This window comes from Octodon degus, unplaced genomic scaffold (genome assembly GCF_000260255.1).
Source record: "Octodon degus isolate 3935 unplaced genomic scaffold, OctDeg1.0 scaffold00324, whole genome shotgun sequence".
Lineage (NCBI taxonomy): Eukaryota > Metazoa > Chordata > Mammalia > Rodentia > Octodontidae > Octodon > Octodon degus.
This window is the reverse complement of record NW_004524900.1, coordinates 562,542-587,290: the sequence shown is the minus strand read 5'-3', so window position 1 is coordinate 587,290 and position 24,749 is coordinate 562,542. Positions and strand designations below refer to the sequence as shown.

The window sequence follows — 24,749 nt, the reverse complement described above, 5'->3', positions numbered from 1 at the left end:
CTGAGCTATTTGGCTGGCCCTCATTTTTTTCTTTCCTATAATTACTCATTAAAATACTTAAGGCAATGAAGGTTATTGTATTTCATGTTGTGTGGAATTTGGGAAACATTTCCCAAGGGCAGAAGGTTGGACATGCTATCTGTCCAAGCTGTGGTGCTCTGCACACTGCTGACAGGTCCTGTGGACTGCTGGGGTCCTGTGATCCATATAGGGAGGTGGGGTGTGTCCCTCCTCCTGCGTGGAGTCTCCCAGATGAGAATGGGTCCTTGTGCGCATTTCCAGGGAGCTGAAAACCTCTCCAACAAGCCAGAAGCATTTTAATGACTGCTCTGCTTGTCAAGAGCTCTAACTAAGCCATTTCATTTGAAATCTTCTCTCTTGTAGAAGCCATGAGTGTGGCCAGGGCTTGTTTTCAGGGCCTCCCACCATGCGCAGATTCTGCAGCAGTGAGTAGAGCGTGTTATTCCTCCTCCATGGGGATGTTCTTCAGCATTGTCACATAGTGTTCACAGAGACTTGGACTTGTGGTGACCTGGCCCAGAGAGCCTGATCATTTTTTAGGGTCCCAGGGGACTGTCCTCTGCCTAGAAACTCACTTATCTTCTGGAATTTTGTAAATTGGATGCTTGTGACTTTTTCAGAGCTATAGCGAAATTCTTGCTAAGTGGGGGTGAGGCTCAACATAATACTAAGGAACTTGGCCAGTTTTCAGCATAAAAGCTAGCCTCTGATAATATCAGAGTAAGAAACAGACTCCCCCAGCACTGTGTGCTGCACAATAGCAGAAAGGGCTCAAGGAAATGGGGATAGGAGTCTCAAGGTCTCTGAAGTAGTGTGACAGATTGGGGAACAACAGAGCCAACTGTAGATCACCAGAGGTGATGAAAAGAAAAAGAGATCGCTGTGGGTTTGGTCACCACATTAGATCATCAGGAGGACTTGAATTATTCTCTACAATTTTTTTTTTTTTTTTTTTTTTTTTTTTGGTATTTTTTGGGAAGGGTCTACAGGGTATTCAAGATCTCACTACTAGATCAGACTCATAGTTATCTGCCTGTTTACAGCCTCCTAAGAGCTGGGATTATAGTCTCAATTGCTGTGTCAGCGCACCCTGGGGGCGGAGCCAGCAAGGCAGGCCCGGGGATTGAACCCCCAGCACCTACACCTGCTTGCAGGAGCTTTAATCTGCTGAGCTACTTGGCCAGCCCTTGCTATTTTTTTTTTAATAATTTCTTGGCGATGAAGCTATGGAGAGTGATCAAAGTAGGCTTTTTCAAATAGTGTTCCCAAAGGACCCTTGGTTTTGGTAATCACATCAGAAGTGAAATTAGAGCTTAGACTGTATCAGCTGTGGTGCAATTTATAGATTACTTAAAGTTGATGGGAGTGTTGTTTCCAAAGAGTTTTGCTTTGTCTGCTACCGTTATTGTATACATCTATCCCACCCCTTCATTGGTTTTCAAGTGTAATTAAGAACCTCATCAGAAAGCAAATGCTTTGCCCACTTCCAGTGGGTTAAAAAAGATACTTATATTTTGTTTTGGAAAGAATCCAGATAGACACAACACTGAAGAAAAAAAAGAAAAAAAAAAAGAAAAAAGAAAACTTAGGCATAAATTACCTAAATTCTCACCCATAATACTGTTATCCTGCTACTGATGAAGCAGTTTACAACTTTTCCCCCTAACATCTATGCTCCCAGTGCAAACTAGAAATATTTTTTAGTAAGTTTGGTTACTATTGAAACCGAGTTTTGCAATTTAAAACATTACTGAAGCGTAGTTAGTTTGTGGACTAAAGAACCTGAACATTTCAAGCAATGTCCAAACTTGGAACTGCGTGAAACTCAGCCATTTGTTTTCCGAGTCTCTGCAAAACTTTGTATAGCTGCCTGATGTTGTTGGTGGATTTTCCAGTGGAAAGTAGAAGGTTTGATGTGTGACTGTCCCTGCGTGTGGTTGGTGGTCAGTATTTCCTCTTTCTGACAGATGAAGACTGGCAGGAGAAAGTCCTTCTTTTAAAGACTCCTCCTCCCACTGTCTGTGCTACTGAAGAGTCACCAGGTTGGACAGAGGGAGCTTTGCCAGGGACCCTGGTCTTGTTCCCACTCTGCACGGTGGCTCAGAGCATTGGCCCGGTATTTGATTGAGTAGTTTGAAAGCAGATCTTAGAAGGCCCAAAAGCTTCCTCCTCTGTGTTCCTTTCCCCTGTGTGTATCACTGTTGGACAGCTGGTACATGACCTGCATGTGTGCCCTCAATTTTTGCTGGTCCTCTGTGCCACATGACACCTGGTACAGTGCCCTGGCCACACCAACTCCTGGCTGTGTCACTCAAGAGCCTGGTACATCTCTGCAGCTGTCACCTAAGGTTCTGTACATCTCTACCTCAGGTACAGCCACATGGACCAGGGTGCTAGCCCAGGGAAACAGCATCCCCCTTAAATCAGGAAGACATTTCTGTTTACACAGCTCCCTTTTGTCAGTTCCCATGGTACAAGACACTGCCATGCTCTCAGCAGTGCGGGGGGTGGGGGGGCGGCGCGGCATCACAGCACCCAGTTCCCTGTTGTCTGGGGCCACTTGTCTCCTTGGTGACTGCCCTCGTTCTATGGTTGTTTCTCTCTTTGCTACTGGGGTGAGGGCAAACATATGAAAGAAAGGATATGCAAAGGTATCGGACTTGTTCTCGTTTTTTAAAAAAATTCTGGCCTGGTGTGCTGGTATATGGGTGTAATCCAGCTACTTGGAAGGCTGAAGCAGGAGGATGGCACTCTCAAGGCCAGGTTGGGCAACTTAACAAAACTCTAACTTAAAATAAATAATAGATTAGGAATGTAGTTCAGTGGTGGAGTGTTTTCCTTCTGTGCACAAGGCCCAAGACCCTGGATTCCATCCCCAGCACCCAAAACAAACTCTATTAAGAGATATTAAGGAACTTAAAACTGGAACTTGAAATTAGATTTGAGTATGATCTGTGGATTATGTTCCTGACTCATTAATAGATACTTTCCATAATCAAACCTTCCTATTCTTGCTCAGGAAGATAATTACCATTAGCAGAGTGAAAGAGAAGACTCCCCTGTTAGTTTTTCTGCAAAAGACTTTTTCTTATGCACTGAAGAATCTGTCTTCTTGGAAACAGTATGTTCTAGTAGAGAGAGCCAGGGATCAGATGGACCTGGTTTTAGATGCCAGCTCTTCCACCTCAAGCTGTTTGAGGTGGGAGAAAGTACTGCTGACAGTTTTGTTTTCTTGCCTATCAGAGGAATGTGCTGTGAGAGTTGTGGAAGGGATTAGAGTAGAATGTGTCAAGGAATGACCAGCTGTTATGGTTTGTGTCTAGTTGTCCCAGCAAAGCCTCATGCAGTTATGAGGTTTCTGGAGTTTGTGATTATTGTGGGTGTGGGTACTGCACTTGCCCTTGGGTAGGTAATTTGCATTACAATATAAGGAGGGGAGAGAAGCTAGCTAGCTGCTTGAGCTGCTGCCACTCCCTTTGCTCTCTTGCTCTTTGCTAGCCACGAATAGTTGCTCTCTGCCATGTGCCACTCTGCCTTGGAGCCAGCTGAGTATGGACTAAAATCTCCACTGACTGTGAGCTAAACAAACCTTTCCTTCCTTCATTTTGGGTATCAGGTATTTTGTCCCAGCAATGTGAGAATAGTGACTGAGACACCAGCACAAAATCCTGCCAGTAGCAGGCACTTTGGAGGGGCTAGAACCCTTCAGGCAGCAAGTGTCAGTAGGGTTGCTTTCTAGCCAGATCATGTCGCCAAGTTACTTGCCCTCCTCCTGCCTCATGTCCTCACCTGCAATTTGTGAATGATGTTGACCATGATGACAGCGCTTCTCCAAGGATGTTGGAGTGAGTTATATGTATCCCAATCCTGGAGAACACACAATTTAGTACATAAGCATAGTTGTCAGCTATATTGTCCTGTATTTATTTTCTCTGCTCCTTGAGTTATTGTTCTAAAAAGTGCACATGGAAGGCAGTTCAAGTAGACATGTGTGGGAGAAGGGAGACTTTTCTTGTCAGTAGGATTCAGTGTCTTGTATGTATTTCTTCATACAGAAATTCACTGAGTACACTGGGTCTGCCCAGTTCTGGGCTGTGGCCAAAGGGCCAGAACAGGGAGGGCAGGAACCACAGGTATAGCTCCTGATGGAATAGTGGCTTAACACCAGCAGAGTAGGATTGAGTGGCATTTTCCCTGCTTCATGAATGAGCAAATGAAATAATCCTGCTGACGAATAACCTCTCCCACAACTCAGAGAATGAATAGGAACAGCTGTAGCAGGACCCCAAACACAGGGCTGAGTTCTTGGCTCTGCTGAACTGTCAGCTCCATGGAGGCAGAGGGAGAGACAGACAGGTAGGCAGGCAGAGATGTCCACATGTCCCATGGTGCCTTGAGACCCCCTGATGTGAGTTGCACACTGTGCATCCCGAGGGTTAACTCTTTGTGATGATCTGGTTAAGCTGATCATCATCCTTGCACAGCATCCTTGCACAGCACTTCCTTAAAATTGTTGATTGATAATCCACACACACACACACACACACACACACACACACACACACACCACTTTCTTTATAGTTAGAAAACCCAGCAAATAAGAAGGGTCATATTTCTCTACTAAATTTTGAAATAACGGCTGTTATGATTATTTTGGTGCCAAAGATTGAACCCAAGACCTTGTGTATGCTAATTGTGTGCTTTAACATTTAGTCAGTTTACTTCACATAACAGGCAGGGAGAAAGAAAACGACCAACAGGAAGCCCTAATGCCTGTCTTTGGTCTCAGGCTTGTGTTTCTTTATCTTCCTATAGCTCCAGAAGTTCTTGCCCAGAAACCCTACAGCAAAGCCGTTGACTGCTGGTCCATCGGGGTGATTGCCTACATCTTGTAAGTAAAGCTTGTCTCTTGATTTCTCTGAACCCACCTTTTTTATTGTGGCAAAATATACCCAAGACAAAAATTATTATTTCAACCATTTTAGGTGCACAATTCAATGGCATTAAGTATATTCATGACAGTGTACCATCATCACAGTATCCATTTCTGAGAGCTTTTTATCATCTCAAATGGAAACTTTATACCTATTAACCATAATCTCCTCTTCTCTCCATTCCTGTTCCCCTCTGTCTACTTTGTCTCTTGACCCTGACTACCCCAGCTACTTTGCATAAGTGGAATCAGGCACTAAATGTCCTTTTGTGACTCTCCTATTTGGCATAATCCCCTCAAAAGATCATTTGTGTCAGAATCCTCTTCCTTTATAAGGCCAATACTGCGTTCATTGCATGTATATACCAGACTGGGTTTATCCGTTCATCTGTCAGTGGACTTATGAGTTGTTTCCACTTTGTGGCAATTAATTACATAACTATTAAGAATAATGCTGTTATAAACATAGATATATAAATATCTGTTGGAATCTCTGCTTTCAGTTCTTTGGGTTATATAAATTTCAGGATAGAATTGCTGGATAATATGATAATTCTGTGTTAACTTTTGAAGAATCACTAGCAGTTTCTATAGCAACAGCTCAAATTCACATTCCTATAGTAATGCTCAAGGTTCCTATTTGCCTACATACATGCCAAAACTTACATTTTCCAATCTTTGGTAATACCCATGCTGGTGAATAGGAACTGATACTTCATTTTGGTTTTGGAGAGCATTTCCCTAATAGCTTATAACATTGAGAATCTATTTATGTCTCACCTCAGCTTGGGGCAGGGGAATAATCACTATGAAAATATTAGGAGATCTTTAAAATAAATCATAATTGGGAAAAATATTATGAAAATAAAATTTTAAATGTTTCTTTTTGAGATTCTCATTTCTTCTCAGATACCTTATCTCCTAACTCAGGAAAGGGGGTCCCAGGCCATAGATTTATTGTAACTGTTTCCAAATAATTAATTGTTTCTTGTTACTTTTTTGCCTGAAGCTATTTTTAATTGCAATTTCTTTTTGCAGTTATGAGGAGTGTTGTACCAACTAGCCCTGTGATGGTTAGGAATCATGAATTCCCTCCTCCTCAACCTCAAGCCAGGGAACATCCTCTGGCAAACAAAGCCATCCTTGCACACAAAGAAAAATGATCAGGGACTGTGAGAAAGTTCCCACAATATGTGGCATCCTCATCTTCTCCAAGAGTGCTGGCAGCGATCCCCCATATCGCTTGTACTTCATTATCTGGCAAACAAATGGTCCTTCTACAGCAACATTCAACTGGGCATCTTTTGTAATTTAATGTAGATTTAGGTGACAGCTCCTGTAGATTCTTGCCATTATTACAGGGGACTTTATCCATTATAATGTACTTGGCCTGGAGGGCTCCCACTTACAGAAATAGGTAAAAGGCAGATTCCTCTGAGATCTAAGACTGACACTGTGGTTGTGTAGTACTTTTGCTTTCAAAACATATCAACACTTCCTGCATCAGTTTCACCCTTTTGTGGAGGAAATGGATTATAGACCCTTCTGAGAATCTAATGGAAGTTGTAAACCCTGTGTCCTAATAAAATTCCTCACATGCACACAGTTTGTCATGCCATTTTAGGGGCATTCCTGCATAAGCAGATACTGGACATAGGCCCTGTGTTTTTCACCCTGGCTTCCTAAATCTTCAACTGAAATTCTAATCAGAGGTCTTGCCTCTTGCAGCTTGGTTTAAGGGGTTTTTGTTTGTTTGTTTGTTTTCCCAAGGACCAAAGCTAGTGTTAATCATTCAGAGTAATTTTCCCTAGGACTAGGGGGAAATCACACCTGTTCTGGCCTTCTGGTTGGTTATTGTTTGAGCCTGGAGCAACCTCAACTCTAGTCTGCACTAATGTGTGCACAATCACTTTGGATTTATGTAATACAGTTATTGCCCTGAAGTCTAGTTGTGAGGGAGGCCAATGGTACAACCATAGGAGGTGCACAGTAAGTGATTATTCCTTCAGTTCCTAGGTTAAGCAGTTTAAAACTAACAATGTGTTATCCTCAGGCTGCTCTAACAAAATACTATACAGTGGGTGATTTGAACAATAGGCATTTCTGACTCACATTCTGGGGGCCGGGAAGTTCAAGACACCAACATGTTTAGTTCCCGCTCAGGGTCTCCATCCTGGCTTACCAACAGCTGCCTTCTTGCTGTCCTTCCTTGAAAAATAGTCAAACTCTCTAGCATCTTTTTTAACCCAGTCATGGCAGAAAAAAAATGGGGCTGTCATGATGGATACTAACTCATTGCCCCCTTTTATCTTCAGCACCTATAGCAATGCCTGAAATAGAGGAAGTTCTCTGGAAAAGCTGGCTGTTGACACTGAGGGTGATGAAGTTGAGGATGGTAGTCAGTGTACACATCTAACTTCAGGAGCTCATGGATGAAGAACAGGGGTATTCAGGTGAAGGGAGGACCGCAGAAGGTCTGACTTGATGTTTTGATAAGCCTAACATAAGCAAGGAAGAGAGAAGGACCATCCACCCTGCAGAGGGATGAAGCCCAGGGCAGAGGTGCCACAGCACCTTGAGGGTTAATGAAGATTCTGTGGTCTGGGCTGGTATGGATGGCACAATGGAAGAACTCACAGGTCTCGGGCTCTGGTTACTTCCCATGATCCTCCATGCCTGCTTACCCATCTTCATCTATTATAGACAGTCAACCTGCCAGGAAAGACAGCTACCCAGGGGAAAGCAGCAGGCTCCTCCTTCTTCCCTCCCTCCACTGAATGGAAAAGAGGTTATGATTTTTGGAAAGCAGTGCTATTATTTTCATTTGCTAAGCCTGTCACACTGAGATACCAGCAAAGGTGGCCCAGACAGACCACAGCATCAAAGCTTCTCCTCTCCATGCACCATGGAATCACTTCTCATTGCCAGTAAGGATACTCATTAAATTGACTATTTTATCTTCTACTTTCATCTTTCTGTTTTCCATCATTGGAAGGAGAAATCATTTTTCCTATCAAGGCTTTGAATTTTTTAATGCACCCTCATCCTGCCAGGGATCTTCCTTTGGGAATTAGGATTTGCAAGCTACATTTTTTTTCCCATGTAGCTCAAACTACCAGCAAAGAGAGAGGGTTTTTGAATATGTTGAAATCTAGTGCCTGGTCCTCACTCAGCCAAGCCAGCATTAGGTTCTAAGGAATGGAGTTCTCCACTTGAGAAGTGGCTCATGGGCTCGGGGACCAAACTTTTTGTGATAATAAGTTCTGCCTTCCTGCTCACAGCTTCAAGGAGATCAGTTAATGACCATTGCCCCAAATTAAGCTTATGGATGTAAAATGTTCAGAGAAACACGCTGACTTTTTGATAATGGTGAAACTGAGAAATATCCTAAGGAGGTCCTCTTTTCTACACCGAAGCAGGCAGGTGAGAAGCTGATCAAGCACTAGTAGACATGGCTGTGACCTCTGACCTCTGCCCAGAAGAAGCTCTGGATGACATACATGTGATAATGACAATACCCTTAGGTTTTCACTGCTTTCCTACATTGTTCACTGTTTCAATGGCATAATGTTGATTTGCCTGTGTACGCAGCTTAATTAGCTTTTGGACTAAAGACTGCCTAATCTGCATGCTGAGTCTTTTGAGACAAATATGATCCAAGCCTGTCCTTTTCCCACTGAACACTTGACAGCTGGCTCTTTATGAAATACATATGTTCCAGAGAGGGACCATGACACCCAGCATCTGCAGAAGAGCTCAGGGCCATCACTGAGCCCCAGCCCCAAGCCTGGAGTATTGCAGCGTAGTGCACCCTCCACGGAGCATTCCAAGAGCAGGAGCCTTTGCCGCTCTGCCAGCAGCCAGCAGCCAGCGATCACCCTGTGCCCCCAGGAGGTCTGCAGGGTGGGGCAGTCCCCTGGACCATAGACTGGGCTTTAGGTTTCAAAATGTAGAAGCTAAACTAAATCTATTTATTCATCTTGCTCAGATGATCCACACTATCCAGACTCCAAGGAGACTTTTAAAAACCAGAGTGTCTGTTTACTAAATCACAGTAAGATTCATGTCTGTGAGATAACTGAATATGTGAGCCAATGAACAGCCAGTTTTGTCCCCTGTAGGAAATGCTCCTGGAGGATCCAGCTCGAATAAAAAGTTCTCTTTGTAGACATGGCACTGGAGTTGGGTGGCCTCAGATGTGCTCAGAAAGCGCATCTTGTACTAGTCTCCAGCTTGCCCTTTGCAGCTAAAGGAGGTTTTTGTCCGACAGCGAGGCTCTTCCTCTTTGTGCTCTGGGTAACCATGACTGGTCCTTCTTCCTCCACACCTCCTCTCCACAGCTTCAAAGCCTGACTGCCAGCCACTGGACACCCCTCCCATCCTTCTAGTATTTCTTTCTCTAGTTCAGTGTGGACTGTTTACTGCAATTCTCAGATTGGTGATTTGGGTTCCTTGGTTGCATTTCAGTTTGGCTGCTTCCAAGAGATTTTTCAGAAAGATCCACTGCTCCCCTTTGTCCTCTGTAGTAGTGGGTTCTGTAGACACAAAATGCCATCTGCAGTTTTAAGTCCCTGTAGTTTTAGCCTCAAACACAAGTCCTGCTTGACCATATTCCAGCTTTATTATTATTTTTATTATTTTGGTGGAACTGGGGATTGAACTCAGGCCCCTACACTTGCCAGGGAAGTGCTTATTCCACTGAGCCATCTCCTGACTCCATATTCCAGCTTTATTGTAGAGCCTGTGGCCCTCTCTTTCTGCTTCAGGGAAATGACTCCGTGAATTGTGTGTCATACCCTCAAAATATCCTGGTTTCAAAGAATGAGAGCTAGTTATGTGCAGCAGTGAGGGGCTCATGTGACAACAAGGCAGTTAAGGGACACAAACTTTGCATTTTATAAGATGGTGGGAGCAACTCCTGCCAGTGACTTCAGACAGGGTGGTGTCTATTGATACCTGTGGCACTGCCTTGTAGAGGTGGCAGGGGGGTCACCACCAAGGGAGAAGCAGGAAGGGAGTGGTTCACAAATGCCATTTTTGCACCCTAAACCATGTGGCTTTAGGCCAGATGGAAAAATATTTTATCCCCTCTGCTCTGTGATTTTTATCTCAGCATCCTCTTCTGGAAACTGTCATTTACATAGCAGCTAAATACTTCAGGATATTTAGCTTGGAGAATGGAGGGCAGGGGACTGACAGGTACTCACTTAACTAACATTCATTTCACCTACCATGTCAGCCAATATCAAGGGGATGCAGAGACGGATTCATTACAGGTCTGGCCTCCGTGAAGCCTCCTGTTTGCTGGAGGCAACAGACAGCAAACTCTAAATCACAGTCCAGTCTTGTTAGCTGTCATGAAGTGGGAGTTCCTGGGGCAGAGCAGTGAATTGCCTGAGGGCTGAGGAAGGCTGGGGAGGACAGGTGATAGCCACCCAGGTCTGGAAGGACAGGTAGAAATCTGCCAGGAGAGTCAGACCAGGCCAAGGAGACAGCTCTGCCCTTAAATAGTCCCTTCAAGACCATCACATAGGCTGATGGTTTATCCCTCAAGGCCCAATTATCTAAGATAGGGTTCCTTTCTGTATATGAGAAAGGATGGCCTGTTCACTTTGGAACTATTTTAAAACATAGTTTGAAGGAGTTGATCTAGCTTCAAACTATTGACATCAAAAATCTGAGGATGGGAAAATATAATCCTGGAATTAGCAAGCTTTTTAATTCCTTTAGCACCACACTGAGGGCACAGAAGAGGTCCTTACTGTGCTTTTAAATATTTACTCATACCTGTAATCCCAGCACTTGGAGACTGAGTCAGGAAAATCACAAGTCCCGCCTGGACAGAATAAGAAGACCCTGTATCAAAATAAAAGCAAAAACTAAAAAGGGCTGGGAGTATGGGTCAGTCGCCCAAGGCCCCTGAGTTCCATCCCCAGTCCTGAAGTAAACTGACTATGCGGAACAGAGGAAAGAAAGCCGGGGCTGGCACCAAGCAGGACTGTGACTGAGTGGAGCAGGGGTAGAGGTGAGGAGAGGAGGGGTTCTACCTGACTCTCATAGCACAGTAGAAAAGCCCCGAAGGAGGGAGGAGGAGGCCCATGTATAACTCCCAGTGACACAGTGCCACGGACCCCTTCCATGTGGCTCATCTCCCAGCATGCTTTAGGTCGCGTTCAGAGCTCAGTCTCCAAAGTGCATGTTGAGCATGTGTGTGCCACTGCTGGGGGAGAGAGGGGGCGTAGGTGGACATCTGGCTGGGAGTGTCCGGCCCAGGCATTTCCCAAGTGACAGATGGCCAGCACTGGGGGAGATAAGCTGGGACAGAAGTGAAAAGGAGGAAGAGCGCAAGATAAAAAGAAGCCGGGGAGGGAGGAAGCTCCCAACCACAGAGAAGGCAAAGTCTCAGACGTAGAAATTAATTTGTGAAGTTCCCTGGCGCAGAGCGAGTGCTTGGTGTTAATCAGCTCCAGATCTGATGTCTGCGCCCCCTGCTGTTTGGTCTGGAGAGCTAATTTCGCTGCTCAGAGCTGCACAGTGTTTTCTAACTCTTTGTTACTGGCGCTGGGAAGTTCTCCTCGCTGGTCCTCTTGATCACATCACGCCCCGTTTTGCATCGGGCGGGGGCTGGCTTGTGTTTGGCCCTGTAGGAGAGGCAGGGCCTCGCTTCTGCTGCCCCGGATGCCGGCACAGTGCTGTCCATCTGGGCGATTCCAGGTGGGTTAGGCTGTTCTCCTGGTGCTCGGGGAAGGGAGTACTCTCCATCCCCACCCTCCTCTCCTTCCCAAAGTACTCCTGTCAGCTCTGTTTGTGGGTCAACCTGAAGGGATGTGTTTCCTTTTTTTCCTTCTAGTAGACCCTCTCCTTTCTCCCCCAGATCTTTCCATAATCTGCTTACCCATTCTCAGCTTTCAAGGCATTATTACTCCAACCGCAGGAAAGGATGGGACCTTTATCCACTGGATTCTGTCAACAGCTCATGGCTGGAGTCGCCCAGTCCCTGGTGTTACTGTGCGAGCTAGGCTTGCACCCTCTGGCCTACTTGCCTCTTAAGTTTGCAAGCAAAAACCTCTGGGAATGCACATAATCAAACAGATAGTAACTGACATCATTGGATCTATACACAGAATGATTCTGACCTCATTGGTCTAGTCTATAACGTCACCTACTGAAGCCCATTTTGCTCACTAGTTAGGACCTGTGAATAACTGCAAAAGATTTATCAGCTTTAAAAGCTTTGGTTTATTTTATTAGTTTTTAGGCTTCCACAGTGTCTAGAAGATGAATAAACTTAGGTTCCTTAATATGGGCCACAGATATTCATTTGATAAACACTTGTTGAGCTCTTGCCAAGCACCAAGACGGGAGAGCAGATGGTGGCTGCCCCAGTGTATCAGACCTGCCTCAGTGTATCAGACCCACTGGAGTGTCAGCTGCCCAGGTCTGGCCGATGGTGCTAATGCTTTTCAGAAATCCACTGGGCCTGGAGTAGCTTATGTCAAGTGTAACGTATGGGAGGCAGCCTTCAGCCACTTTTGGCACCCTAGACTAATCGCAAGGAAGTGCTGTATTCATCCTTTACAAACACGCCTTTGAGTGTGTGTTCTCAGGAACCTCAAGCCATTCTTAGCAGTCAAGGCTCCTTGGCTAAATCCATGGAAATACTAGCACACAAGATCAAAGTTTAAAGCAGGTGTAAGACATTCTATCAGCACATTCATAACGCACAAAACAGTAAGGCAGCTCCTACCCACCCTCCTATTGCACTGCTGGCCTTGGGTCATGACGTATGGTTGTTCGTGAGTAGTTCTGAGACTTCACGAGACACTTAGAACCACGCTGCTCCACATCCAGTATTAGAGTGTGTGACACGCAGTGAGTCCCGGTAGCATGCTCTGCCACTCCGAAAGCAGAGTTGGACCTTTCCTAGGAAAATTGCTCATTTTTCTTCAGAGCCTTTCCAGCCCTGTGAGACTGAAACAGAGAAACCTAGGTTGTCATTCAGTTCTGAATGTGGACCATCACATTCAAATATTTTTAGGTAAAATATTTGAAATAATTTTCAAATTTTCAGAAGCACATTCCCCAGGTACTTAAACACCTTGCTGTAGTATATTTGCTTGCTTCCCTGTTCCCTGGGTCAATCAGGCATGCCCAGCCTTTTGCCCTGTTCCATCAAATTCCACAGGGTCTTAGTAGAAAAAGATTTTCCGCCTTTATGTCCCCAGGCAACTAGCATGGGAGCACAGCCCTGAACTTAAGCAAGTCAATAAATGATGTTGGAATTTGGTTCAATAGCAGTGCAGATCATTTTTCTTCAGTCCCTGTGTCCCACAGACAGGACTGTAATGAGGGCAGGCATTTTCTTCCAGTCTGTCTTTCAGGATGGCTGGCTGCTCAGAACATTAGGCATTGATTTCATAACTGCAGACACTTTGGGCTATTTGTTGATTCTGTGGCAGATTGCTCGGCCTTGTCGCCAGCTCCAATTCCAAATGTATAATACACAAGGATCAAGATGCTGACTTCAGAGCAGGTTTAAAAAGACCATGCAAATGGTAATGTCCCCTCATCTTTGTGGTGACGTATAGGGCTTTTTACCTGAAGATTAATGTGATTTGGCTTAGGTGTTGTACAAAAAGACTTCTAAGATGTATTTTGCCCTTCAGGAAAGAGCAAGCTGTCTGGCCTTTCGTGCACTAATTTCCTTCTCAAGAAACGGAAAGTTTATTTAAAAAAAAAAAAACCTCACCTTCTAAATATCTCATAAAATGAGATGCTACATTTAAGTCTCAAGTGTGAGTCGTAAGTGTCTGGCGCTCAGCTGTGCTCACTAGATGGTAGCTCTGTTACTGACTTTTCTAGAGACACACTCACCGTAATTAGTGTCTTTTCTGTAGAAAGATAAATATCCCACTGTCCTGTATGTGAGGCTGGACTACAGAACTCAGCAGGGCAGGACTCGGGTCTGTCTTGTCCCCTGCTGTGTGACAGCATCTCACTTATCAGTGCTTCCAGGGTGGCTTAGGACTGGACTGAAATGGCCTCTGTTCTTCTAGAGCAGGCCCACCCAGATGCCAGCGCTGTGACAGTGGCTCTGTGACCATCGCCTTACCTCTTCTCCAGAGCCCGAAATGAGGGGTTGAGTCGAGAGATGATGTTTTTGTCCGTGACTTTGAAAATCTCCTTCCTATGTGAAGTCTTTCTTTAAACACCTGCAGCTTCCATGTATGGTCTCAGTGTGGCAGCAGGGGCTGCCTCCTCTGAATGTCATCAGATAAACAGTTGCTGAAAGAAGGAAGGTGTCAGGCTCAGGGAAGTGGGAGCTCAGGACATATCTTCTGTAGGTTTGCTCTATTCATTCCACAGGGTGGAAGGTGTCATTTTTAGGAGGCTTTCCTGCAATAATAGCTGAAAAACAATTATTTTTGGGAAAGCTGGTTGAGACTTTCTTTTCCAGAGTAAACATCCATTTTTGAGAATTCACCTCTAGTTTTTTTCTCTTTGAGTAGAGCTGTGTATCAACCCGAGGGTCTCCTCACACATGCTGAGCAAGCGCTGTACCACAGCCACATCCCCAGCACCTCTTGCTGCTCTTATCAACTTACATGCACAGTGCTGCATACAAACATAGGTGTTGAGAGCTTCATGTAAAGCATTCCCGTTCATTAGGGAATCAGTGAATCAGTTGGCCTATATCCCTTAAATCATGAAAAATACAAAAGAAGCACAGTAAGCTTCTGACTTATGAACAAGTTTCATTCAGAGAGAAAGTTCATGAGTCAGATTCTTTCGTAAGTCTGACAAAGTGAGCTTGTGCATGTTTGACGCAAATGGACAATGTACATAGCTCTGTTTCCTAACAGCCCCCTAAACAGCGCCACTGATTTTCCTCCTGCTTCTGGACATCCTGAGCTCTGACTCTGCTGCACTGCATAGTACATGCACAGCAGCACCACTGGGACCATGTCCAGCAGATACATGAGCATCTCGTAACCAAAGTGGGAAGATAAACATTCCCACCCCAATAATAAGATGTAAATGCTAGGCGTGATGGTGCACCTCTATAATCTCAGCTACTCAGGAGGCTGAGACAGAAAGATCTATAATTTAAGGCCAACCTGGGCAACTGAGCAAGATCCTAACTCAAAATTATTTTTTTAAAATTAAGAGTGTGGCTTGTAGCTCAGTGATAGAGCACTTGCCTAGCACATGTGAGGCCCTGGGTTTGATCCTCAGCATCACAATCAAATGAGACACACAAGAAACAAGAAAATTTCTTTCTTTCTTTCTTTCTTTCTTTCTTTCTTTCTTTCTTTCTTGATTTTTTTTTCTTTGTAGCTTTTAGTAAGGGTCTACAGGGGTCTACAGGGTCTCACTATGTAGCTTGTACTCATAGTGATCTGCCTGTGATCAGCCTCCCAAAGAGCTGGGATTACAGGTGCACACCACCACACCCAGTCTCAATCACCATCTCAGCACAACCCAGAAGCGGGGCCAGCATGGCATGCTGGGGATCAAATCCTGGCCACTGTGTCTGCCTAAGCAGATGCTTTAATCTACTGAACTATTTGGCCAGCCCTTCTTTTTGTCTGTCTGCCTGCCTGCCTGCCTGCCTGCCTGCCTGCCTGCCTGCCTGCCTTCCTTCCTTCCTTCCTTCCTTCCTTCCTTCCTTCCTTCCTTTCTTCATTTGGTACAGGGTGTTGCTACAGAGCTCAGACTGATAGTGATCCTCCTTTTTCAGCCGCCCCAGCACTGGGCTTACAGGTGTACACCACCACACCCAATTTCAAGGCCAGCATGGCCTGTGATACCCGAGACCGAACTCAGGACCTTGCATTTGCCAGGCAGGCACTTAGACTGCCAAGCTATCACCTCAGCCCACAAGAAGTTTCTTGAGAACACTAAAGGAAGAGATAGCACTTAACCTGGACTGTGAGAATGGGAGTGGTTTGGAGGGGGGCTGAGAAGGTGGGGGTGGAGTCCACGAGAGGTGAGAGCATGTGAAGACTGTCTCCTCCAACAAGCTTTTGCAGAGTGTGTGCTTTGTGCTGGGCTAGCTACTGGGATTGCAAAACTTGCGTGAGAGGCCATCACCACCATGGAGCTGTAACAGAGGAGACACTGGGGCCTAGACAGACCAAAACCAACATGTGTGTCCCAGCAGCAGTGTCCAGGAGGCTGGCTGAGCACAGAGCAGAGGTGAGGGGTCCCCGCCCTGACCCTGACACATCACCAAACAAGGGTGACATGAAGAGCTCTGCGCATGAGCAGGTGGGTCACAGCTGGGGAGCTTAGCCGCCTGACACAGAGAACAGGGCACAGAAGGAATAATTCTGCAACAGAAACATGGTGAGAAAGGCCCTGGAACCACAGCCATGCTTGGGTGGAGCCAGTGTGGTCAACCTTGAGTGACAACCTAGGGACTTGCTGAACTAGCCCTGAGCTTGAGGAGGGCTGGAGTGGTGCAGGAGCGGAGGCCTCTGGGCTATGACAGCTGCTGGGCTTTGCACCCTTCTGGATCAGGAGGCCAGGAAGGGTGCCAGCTAATGTGAATGGCAAAAGCAAGACTTCCCCTGAAGAGGATCATGTGATCTCACACCAGGGCCTTACTGCCTGTGAAATAAACACAGGGCACTGGTTTGTGCAGTCTTCCAGCCTGTGCTGATTATTCAGGCATGTGACATCTTGACCCTGTGCACATGTCCATGTGCATGCATGCCTGTCTGTGCCAAGAGAACTTCTGCAAACATTCACAAGAATCAGTTGCAGGACTGGGGATGAGGACCTGGGAGTGAACTTTTCCTTTATAGTTTTCTGTACCATTTCAGTTTTTTTTTTTTAAAACTATGAGCTCAAGTTATGCTTATAAAAACAAGACAAACTTTAGAATACATTGCAGGGGAAGGATGCAGGCATCTTAAGCCATTGCAAGATTCCCAGGGACCCTGGTGGGCAGCAGCCTGAGCCACACCTCCTCCTGGGAGCCTCTCCTGGTTCCCTAATGAGACTCCTCCCTCCCTCTACAGCAGGCCAGGGGTTCAGAGGGGAACGCTGTCCTGGGACGCTGCATCCAGAGGAGACCAATGGGGCAAAGAGTCAATGGGTCTGCGGAAATTCCCTCTTTTTCACAGCTTCAGCAGCCCAAGAATGACTAGCAAGGTGCTGAGGCTTGACCTCCCCTTGAAAGTGGTCTTCCCTGGGCCCCACCTCGGCCTGTAACTCAGAGTCACTGTCCTGGTGCATACAGGGCCAGGGCATACTGTGTGCATAGCAGGCCACTTCTGCTGCTGTTGGGGTCTGCAGGCTCATCCAAGGACACAGACAAACTCTTACCCATGCAGCAGTCTGCACTAGGCATCCAGGAGACCTGCATCCTGATGCCCCAGACTCGGACAAATGGGAATTTGTAGGGGTCATGGCACATTCGTTAGAATAGCAACTATCTGTGGTCATTTAGGGTTGCATTTATGTTAAATGTCTGCTTGCCCAACAAACCTCTATGGGCCACAGTAGCTCTGTGGAGGGCCTGTCTCAGCCCCAGGCGTGTCTGCAGAAGCACTCCGAGGGAGCTCAGCTGCTCCTCCAGCATGAGTGCAAATGCTGCTGGAGCATGTCCAGGCCATACCTGGCCCTGGCTGCAGGCCTCTGCCCCAGCTGCCTGCTGGATGCCTCCCTTGCCTCCCTCACATGCACCTGGCCCAGCGTTCTACAGCCTGCGTGGAGTTGCTTCCTCCCCCTCCATAGGAGGTGGTACATCAGGAGACGGGATTTGTTGTAGGGTTTGTGTGGAATAGGCCAGAGCCTCAACTGTGGGCGCAGGTGTGTCCCTCCTGCCACCTGCTCTTCCCTCTCTCCATCCCACAACCAGTCTTCAAACCTGGTCATCACTAGAGCCTGCCTCACTGTCACCCTGTGATGGGTCTGTACTCCAGTTACCACCCACTGAACCTATCCTCTTCTCATTGTCCTGCAGCCCAGATGCTCAATTGTCTTCACCTCCAGTCTGCCCCTCTGGACACAAAGCCAGCTGCCCCATTGCTGCTTCATCTGCACTGTGCAAAGCTGTGCTATGTCCCGAAGGCCTGACCGTTCCTTAGGGAGGGGAGCGCAGTCCTGAGCAGCCTCCCCACTGTCCACAACAGCTGTCCACACCAGGAGCTCCCTTTTCTTCTCCCAGCATTGACTGAACCCAGGAAGCCTCGAACTAAAATCTAAGCCTTTTTACTTTGTGTTTTGAGACAAGGTCTCATTAAGGTGCTCAGGCTGTTCTAAAACTTGTGATCACCCTGCATCAGCCTCCTAAAGCAGGCTAGCTACATGGTGGCTACATTGAATGTAGCAGCACTAAATGCCTCTTTGGTTTTTGTTGAACTGTGCTCCTCTGTGCCCTTCTCACTGCTTAGCCACTCCTACCTATAGCCCTGTCAGTTTCTCCTGTGGATCTCCAGCACCTCCTGAGATGGCATACGCGTCCCACCTCTTCTCCCAAAACCAACTTGGGTTCTGTGACCTCTACTGTGCCTTCCATGATGGCCTGCACTCTGCTCTATGATTGTTGCCACCTACATTCCTGCTGTCTGTCTGGGTCTGTCCTGCTGCTCTGAGCACATGCAGGAAGTTCTTATCTCATCCTAGCTCCAGTAGCAAACCCAGGACCTGGCCTACAGGCGGAGCAAAGTGGATGTCAGTGACTACAGCCTCCATATACCTAAGGCACTCAACCAGCCCATTTTCTGTGGCTATCCAGAATGCCACAGCCTGTGAATGTATAGTATTTATTTGACTCATGCTCCTAGAGACTGAGAAGTCCAAAGGCATGGTATTGACATCTGGAGAGGTCCTGATGCCGTGTCATCCCAAAGCAGAAGGAGGGAGGGCAAGAGTGAGAATATAGGGTGGAAAGGGAAGGGGAGCCCAGGCCCCAGATGACAGCAGCAATCAATTTATACTGTCATGGCATGGCCACCTCTTAAAAGGCTCACCTTTTCACTGTCCAGTGAAAATTAAATATCCACATGAATTTTTTGAAGAAGACCTTGAAGCCATAGCATAGATTAAAAATGAAGACCTTGGGATTCTATATGACTCATGTGAAAACGGAGATGCTTCTTTAAAGTGCCTGGCTATGGCCATTCTAACAGATACCCTGTGCCGTGGTATTGCACTTTGGTTTTCATCCACATTTCCCTGATGATTAGTAACACTGAGCATTCTTTCGTATACTTGAACCATTTCTATGTTTTGGGAGAAATAAAAAACAGCAATAAAAAAAAGAACAGAACACAACAGAGTGTTAGTGAGGAGGCTGTGGGACAACCATTATGGAAAACAGTCCAGAGCTTCCTCTAAAACTAAAAAATAGAATCTAGCAGTGTTTCAAAAGAACTAAAGTCCAAGTCCAGAAGAGCATAGCTTTCCCATATTCATAGTTTTATTATTCACAGTGGCCAAAAGACAGAAACAACCTCAGTGTCTATCGACAGATGAATAGATAAATAAAATGTGGTATGTCCAGAGAGTGAATATTATTCAGCCTCAAAAAGGAAAGAAATTCTGTGCCGTGGTATTCTACAGATGAGCCTCGAGGGCACTGTGCTAACTGAAATAACCCAGTCACACTTGATTCCACTGATATGAAAGACCTAAAAGGAGTCAGTTTAGTGGAATGAAGTGTGGTTGGCAGGGGGATAGAGAGGCGGTTGCTTATCAAGGGCATAAACTTTCAGTTAGCCAAGATAAATAAAGTCTAGCGAGCTGCTGTATATTATTGTTGCTGTGGTTGACAATAGTGTGTTATGCACTTAAACATGTTGAGAGGGTAGATCTCATGGTGCATGTTCTTACCTCAGAAGCATAGAGTGTGATCCAATTAAATAAAACCACTGCCTGACGTCACACAGGCTAGCACTCTTCTCGCCACCACTTCTGAAACCAGCATCTGTCTCCCTGTGTTTCTGTATCTTCTCTGGTGTTAAGATCTGCGAGGAATGCAGCCATAGGGCATAATGGAGGGAGGGCCAGGATACAAGCACAGGCGGGGAGGTGCCTGATATCAGCCGATAAAGGACAGAGAGGGGCAGCATTTGGTGACTGTCGGGACATCCTTTCAGCACACATCCACATTTGTCGCACAGGTTCAGCGACATGGCCAAGGCAAAGAGGCAGAATGACATAGCACAGGATAATGACTCGAGTAGGTGCTCAGAGCCTCTCAACAGGAGCTTTTATGGCATTGTAGCATTTCAGTCTCCAAGAAAAACTTCACTGCCAAATCAGCCAGCGTTGGCCATTGCTGAGTTTCACATTCATTGCCATTCTATGGAAAACCTTCTCCACTATGGAGAGGGCCTGTGTCCAAGAGAGCCATTTTGGGTGACCCAAATGACACAGCATCCTCTCTTAGAGGCAGAGCTGTCTGCCCTTTAGCCAGGCCTGCACACCAGGATCTTTGGAAATGATGTGGAGTATGAGTGTTTCCACCACCTCCAGTGGAGTGAACACAGGAACCAGGAAGTGAGGTCTGCTGGGAACACTGAGGCCTTGTAGGTGTTGGTGGGCACACTGAGATGCTGCTGGGAACACTGAGGCCCTTGTAGAGGATGGTGGCCTAGTTTCCTCTACCTCAGGAAGGGCTTTATCTCTGGTTCCCAGCCCAGCCAGAGGCCTCAGTAGATAGTGAGCCAGCCTTTTTTTTTTTTTTTTTTAAATTCCTCCAAGCATTAATCCAGCATATGCTAGGGGTAGGTTCTGTCTGGCATTAATATCCAAAAGTACAAGTCAGAAGTGGTCATGGACAGGTCAGAGCTGAGGACAGAGTGGGAAGTGCTTGCTACACTGACAGGGAAGCTGTACCAGGGCCAGGTGAAGGGTGCCAGAACAGCTAGGAATAGCGCTTAGCCTTACTTCAGTCCAGAAAGAAGCTCTGATGTGAGTTAGGGTTGGAAAGGTTGGGCCCCCACTGGACCTTGAAGGTGGAGTGGTCAAGTTGAGGGCAAACTAGATGACCTATATGGACAGCTCAAATTCAAGACCAAAAGAGAAGCTTCAAGTCTCAAGTCTTCTTCCCCTACGTGAATAAGCACCATAGTTTAGAGTGCAGACCACACCAGGTGTGGTGGACCATACCTGTAATAATCAGCACTTGGAAGCTGAGGTGAGAGGATTACACAGACCAGAATTCTGTGGAGTAGGCTCCGGGTCAGACTATGCAGCATTGCTAGTTTCTTTGCTTTTGAAGTAAGGATGGCACAAGGCCTGTATAGCAAAGTGGGTGGTGGACATCGCAGGAGCAGCATGGGGACCCTGGGCAGTAAATACACCTACACCCAAGGAGATGAGGGCAGGGAGGGATCAGTTGCCCAGAAGAGGAGTGGCACTTCTTCAAGGAGCATAGCCACCCTGAGAGCTGGGGGTACGTTGGGGGATGGTGTGGACACCCTGATGTCCCCTCTATCACTGCCTCTGCTGCAGTTCCCTGGGCCAGTGCCCTCTAATGTCCAAGAGTACCAGCCTCACTCACCTGTCCACACAGACTGGCATATGGGGCACAGGGCAGAGTGCCTCTAAAGGACTTGACAGAAGATGTCTGGAACACTTGTAGGGGTGTGAGAGTGATGTGTGCACAGCTCTCAGTGGGGCTCCTGACCCAACATGAGGCTCCAGGTGAGGCTAAACTAGAAGAGCAGACTACTAAGGCTAGCTGCATGTTTGCATATGTGCGCCACAGGTGTGTTGGTAGCGAACTAAAGAGTGACAGGAAGTGGGACAGCCGTGATACACATCCTGGGACACAGCTCAGGGCAGATGGGTGTGTGATGGTGGATGGCGTTGGTTGTGAAAATTCAATGTGACTCTGAACCATAAATTTTCAGGCTGAGAAAATTGAGAAGGGCTTTGTCTTCTGTGAGAGCCCATGATGCTAAATGATTTGTAGATTATGTGAAGGGTTTCATATATCAAATACATCACACTTCGGGGACATTAGTAAAGAACGCAGAGATTGGAGGTGCTGGTAGGCAGCCTCATGAGAATGGCAGTCCTGCCCTCTTGTGCGAACACAAATAGCCCCAAATTGTCAGTTGCATGCTGTACAATCTATATTTGCTCTTCTGCTTTACACTGGTACCTTGGTTTGCAAATTTAATTCTTTCCACAATTCTGGTCCAAACTGAGTTGGACAGGAACCAAATCAAATTTATTCATAATGTCAACATTGAGTCTAGCCACCGAATTTGATTCGGTTCCCGTCTAACTTGGTTTGTGACCAGAATCCTGAAAAGAATTAAGTTCATGAACTGAGGTGCCACAGTGTCACCATCCTTGCTTTGCAATCCTCTTTCTTAATTTTAACTCACTGAGGCACCAAGGTAGGATATATCCATTCGCTCTGCTTTGGTTCTTTCTATATCCATGTGAACATGATAATCTATATGCCCCCAAAACAGCTAAGATGAAAAGAAATTGGAATATACATTAAAAAATTGGCAGAAGAAAATTTTCTTAGAAATTTTTTAAGATTTGCTTCACTTAGAAAGCCAAACCATAAAATAAAATACACTCAGTTGTTAATAAACAAAAACCTCATGTATCTAAAATTCAAGTTTTTTCCAAGACAAATGAACATTTTGCTCTCTCTGCTTTTCCTAATATGCACATTTCATTTATCCCAAATCCTCATTATGGGAAAATTTACATATCCATCACCCACGCCCCAGGGTTTGCTTGGGCAGTGAAGTGTGTGCTGTGGTTTCAGAAGCCTTTGGTGTTGTTCATTTCTCCAAAAGCAGCAGACCTTTAAAAGTGAAATTTTCCAGGCACTCAGCCCCTGCCACTGCCTGGTGAGGACAGATGATTTTGATTAGACTGGGCCATAGAACGTCTCAGAGCCCTGAGAGATGTCACTTGTGCCCTCTGAAGCTAGCCGGTGCTCTTGCTGCTTGCTACAGGAGCCATTGGAGAATGTGAGACCCAGGCTGTGCTTTAACCTGCCTGTGTCTCACTTCTCACATGTGGGCAGCCTGGTCCCCTCAAGCCCCAAGCCTGCTGCTGCCCATTCACTTACTCTCGTGGAGCTGGTCTCTGGGCTGCAGCTGTGCTTAGAACAGCCCTGTGCTGAGTGAGGTGATGTGGGGGTAACCCAGCTCCCACTGCCACTGCCATCCTCTGGTCCCATAAGCCAAGCCTGTGCCACCAGCTTTGCATCTGGCCTTCCAGTATGGTACACCCGTGTCCCCTGCTCTGTGACCCCTTACAGCTGGGACTCAAACCTACCTCTTCCACCAGTGCAGACCCAGCAGGAGCCTGCTCCCCCACTCCCCAGACTCCTAGTGTGTTATAGGTATTTTCTTCAGTCTCTCAGCCAGTCAGACAGGCATACAGACAGTCACAGGAGCTACTGTGACTTGAAGCCAAAAAGAATAGAGGGAATTTGTAGTTAGCCATCTGCATTTCAGACACGGAAGCTCGACCCAAAAATGTTTCGATGGCCAGCTGACAATAAAGGTAGCTTCAGAATTGAGAAGAGAGCTAGAATGAAATGCTATGGTGTTTTAAAATTATATCCATCTATCTACGTGTGTGTGTGTGTGTGTGTGTGTGTGTGTGTGTGTTTATGTGAATAAGGACTACACATGATAAGCCCACATTTTACTACTGAGCTACCTCCCTAGGCCCAGAATCCAAGTTATTTTTCTGCTACTGGGAAATTTAGCACAGGATTTTGCACTGAGCTACATCCTTAGCCTGTTTGTATTGTTCATTTTGAGGCAGGGTCTCACTAAACCACTAAGTTGCCTCAGTTAGGCTTGAACTTGTGATAATCCTGCCTCACTCCCAGAGTACTCCATCATAGTATATGTCACTGTGCCCACCTAGAATGCACAGTTAGTTGCATGGGACAATTGTGGCTGGCATACTTAATCAAAATTTTCTATTTCTATTTTATTTGTTGGATGACCTTCAGCCCCTCCAGATCAATGAGTTACATGTTCTAGAACCCTCACAGAACCTTTGTTGTAAGGCCAACTTTAGAATGGCTCAGTGGGCAGATGGCTGGCACTTAGTGTCGCATCTTGAGCCACCTCCTGTTCACTTGTGTTGCACAGTAACAAGCAAAACTGAAGCCTTCTAGACACCCCCTTTGGGTGTATGAAATGATAACATTGAACTCAGGGCAACTCTTGACAATTTGGTACTCCTTAATGTAAAATTTCTTTTCTTCTTATGATGATTTTTTAAAATGCTATATTTATTTATTTGGTATAGGCTCTTGTTATGCAGCTCAGACTCATAGTGATCCTCCTGTCTCAGCCTCCTCAGCACTAGGACTACAGGTGTGCGCCACCACACCTGATTTCAGTGGCCAGCATGGGGCATGCAGTACTGGGGATCGAACTCGGGTCCTTGCGCTTGCCAGGCAGGCACTTAGACCACCAAGGTATCTCCCCATCCTGATAATTTCTTAAATAAAATGAAACTGGAAGGCTCCTGAAGCATATGCTAAGTATATATCTTGTTTATGCTCTCTACCAACCCATCCATTATATGCACAGCATTGCAGGCAAAATGGGTAAAATCCGTCTGTAGGAGGCTCTCGATGGGCTTCTAGGGGGCAGGGGGCTGAGGTTAATGCCATGTAAAGAGTTAAGGCAGACAAGTGTACATGCTGCCCTCTGATCATTACCTTAGTTTTCCCTCTGTGCTATGCATTCCTGCTTCTGTGTCACCTGTGCCACAGAATGTATGGTCCCTTTGCTGAGCTTGTATTTGTAGCACACACTGTGTAGTTCTCCATCAT

The 24,749-nt window shown here is 46.2% G+C and overlaps 1 protein-coding gene across 3 annotated transcripts in view; it reads left to right on the top strand.

Moving 5' to 3' along the window:
* Camk1d (calcium/calmodulin dependent protein kinase ID) overlaps positions 1-24,749 on the top strand; it is a 425,174-nt gene that overhangs the window by 389,127 nt on the left and 11,298 nt on the right. For all 3 annotated transcript variants that reach the window (XM_004647773.2, XM_023708066.1, XM_023708067.1), the window contains one exon: positions 4,837-4,912. In XM_004647773.2, coding sequence (XP_004647830.1) covers positions 4,837-4,912 — 76 coding nt within the window. The remainder of the gene's footprint in view (positions 1-4,836; positions 4,913-24,749) is intronic.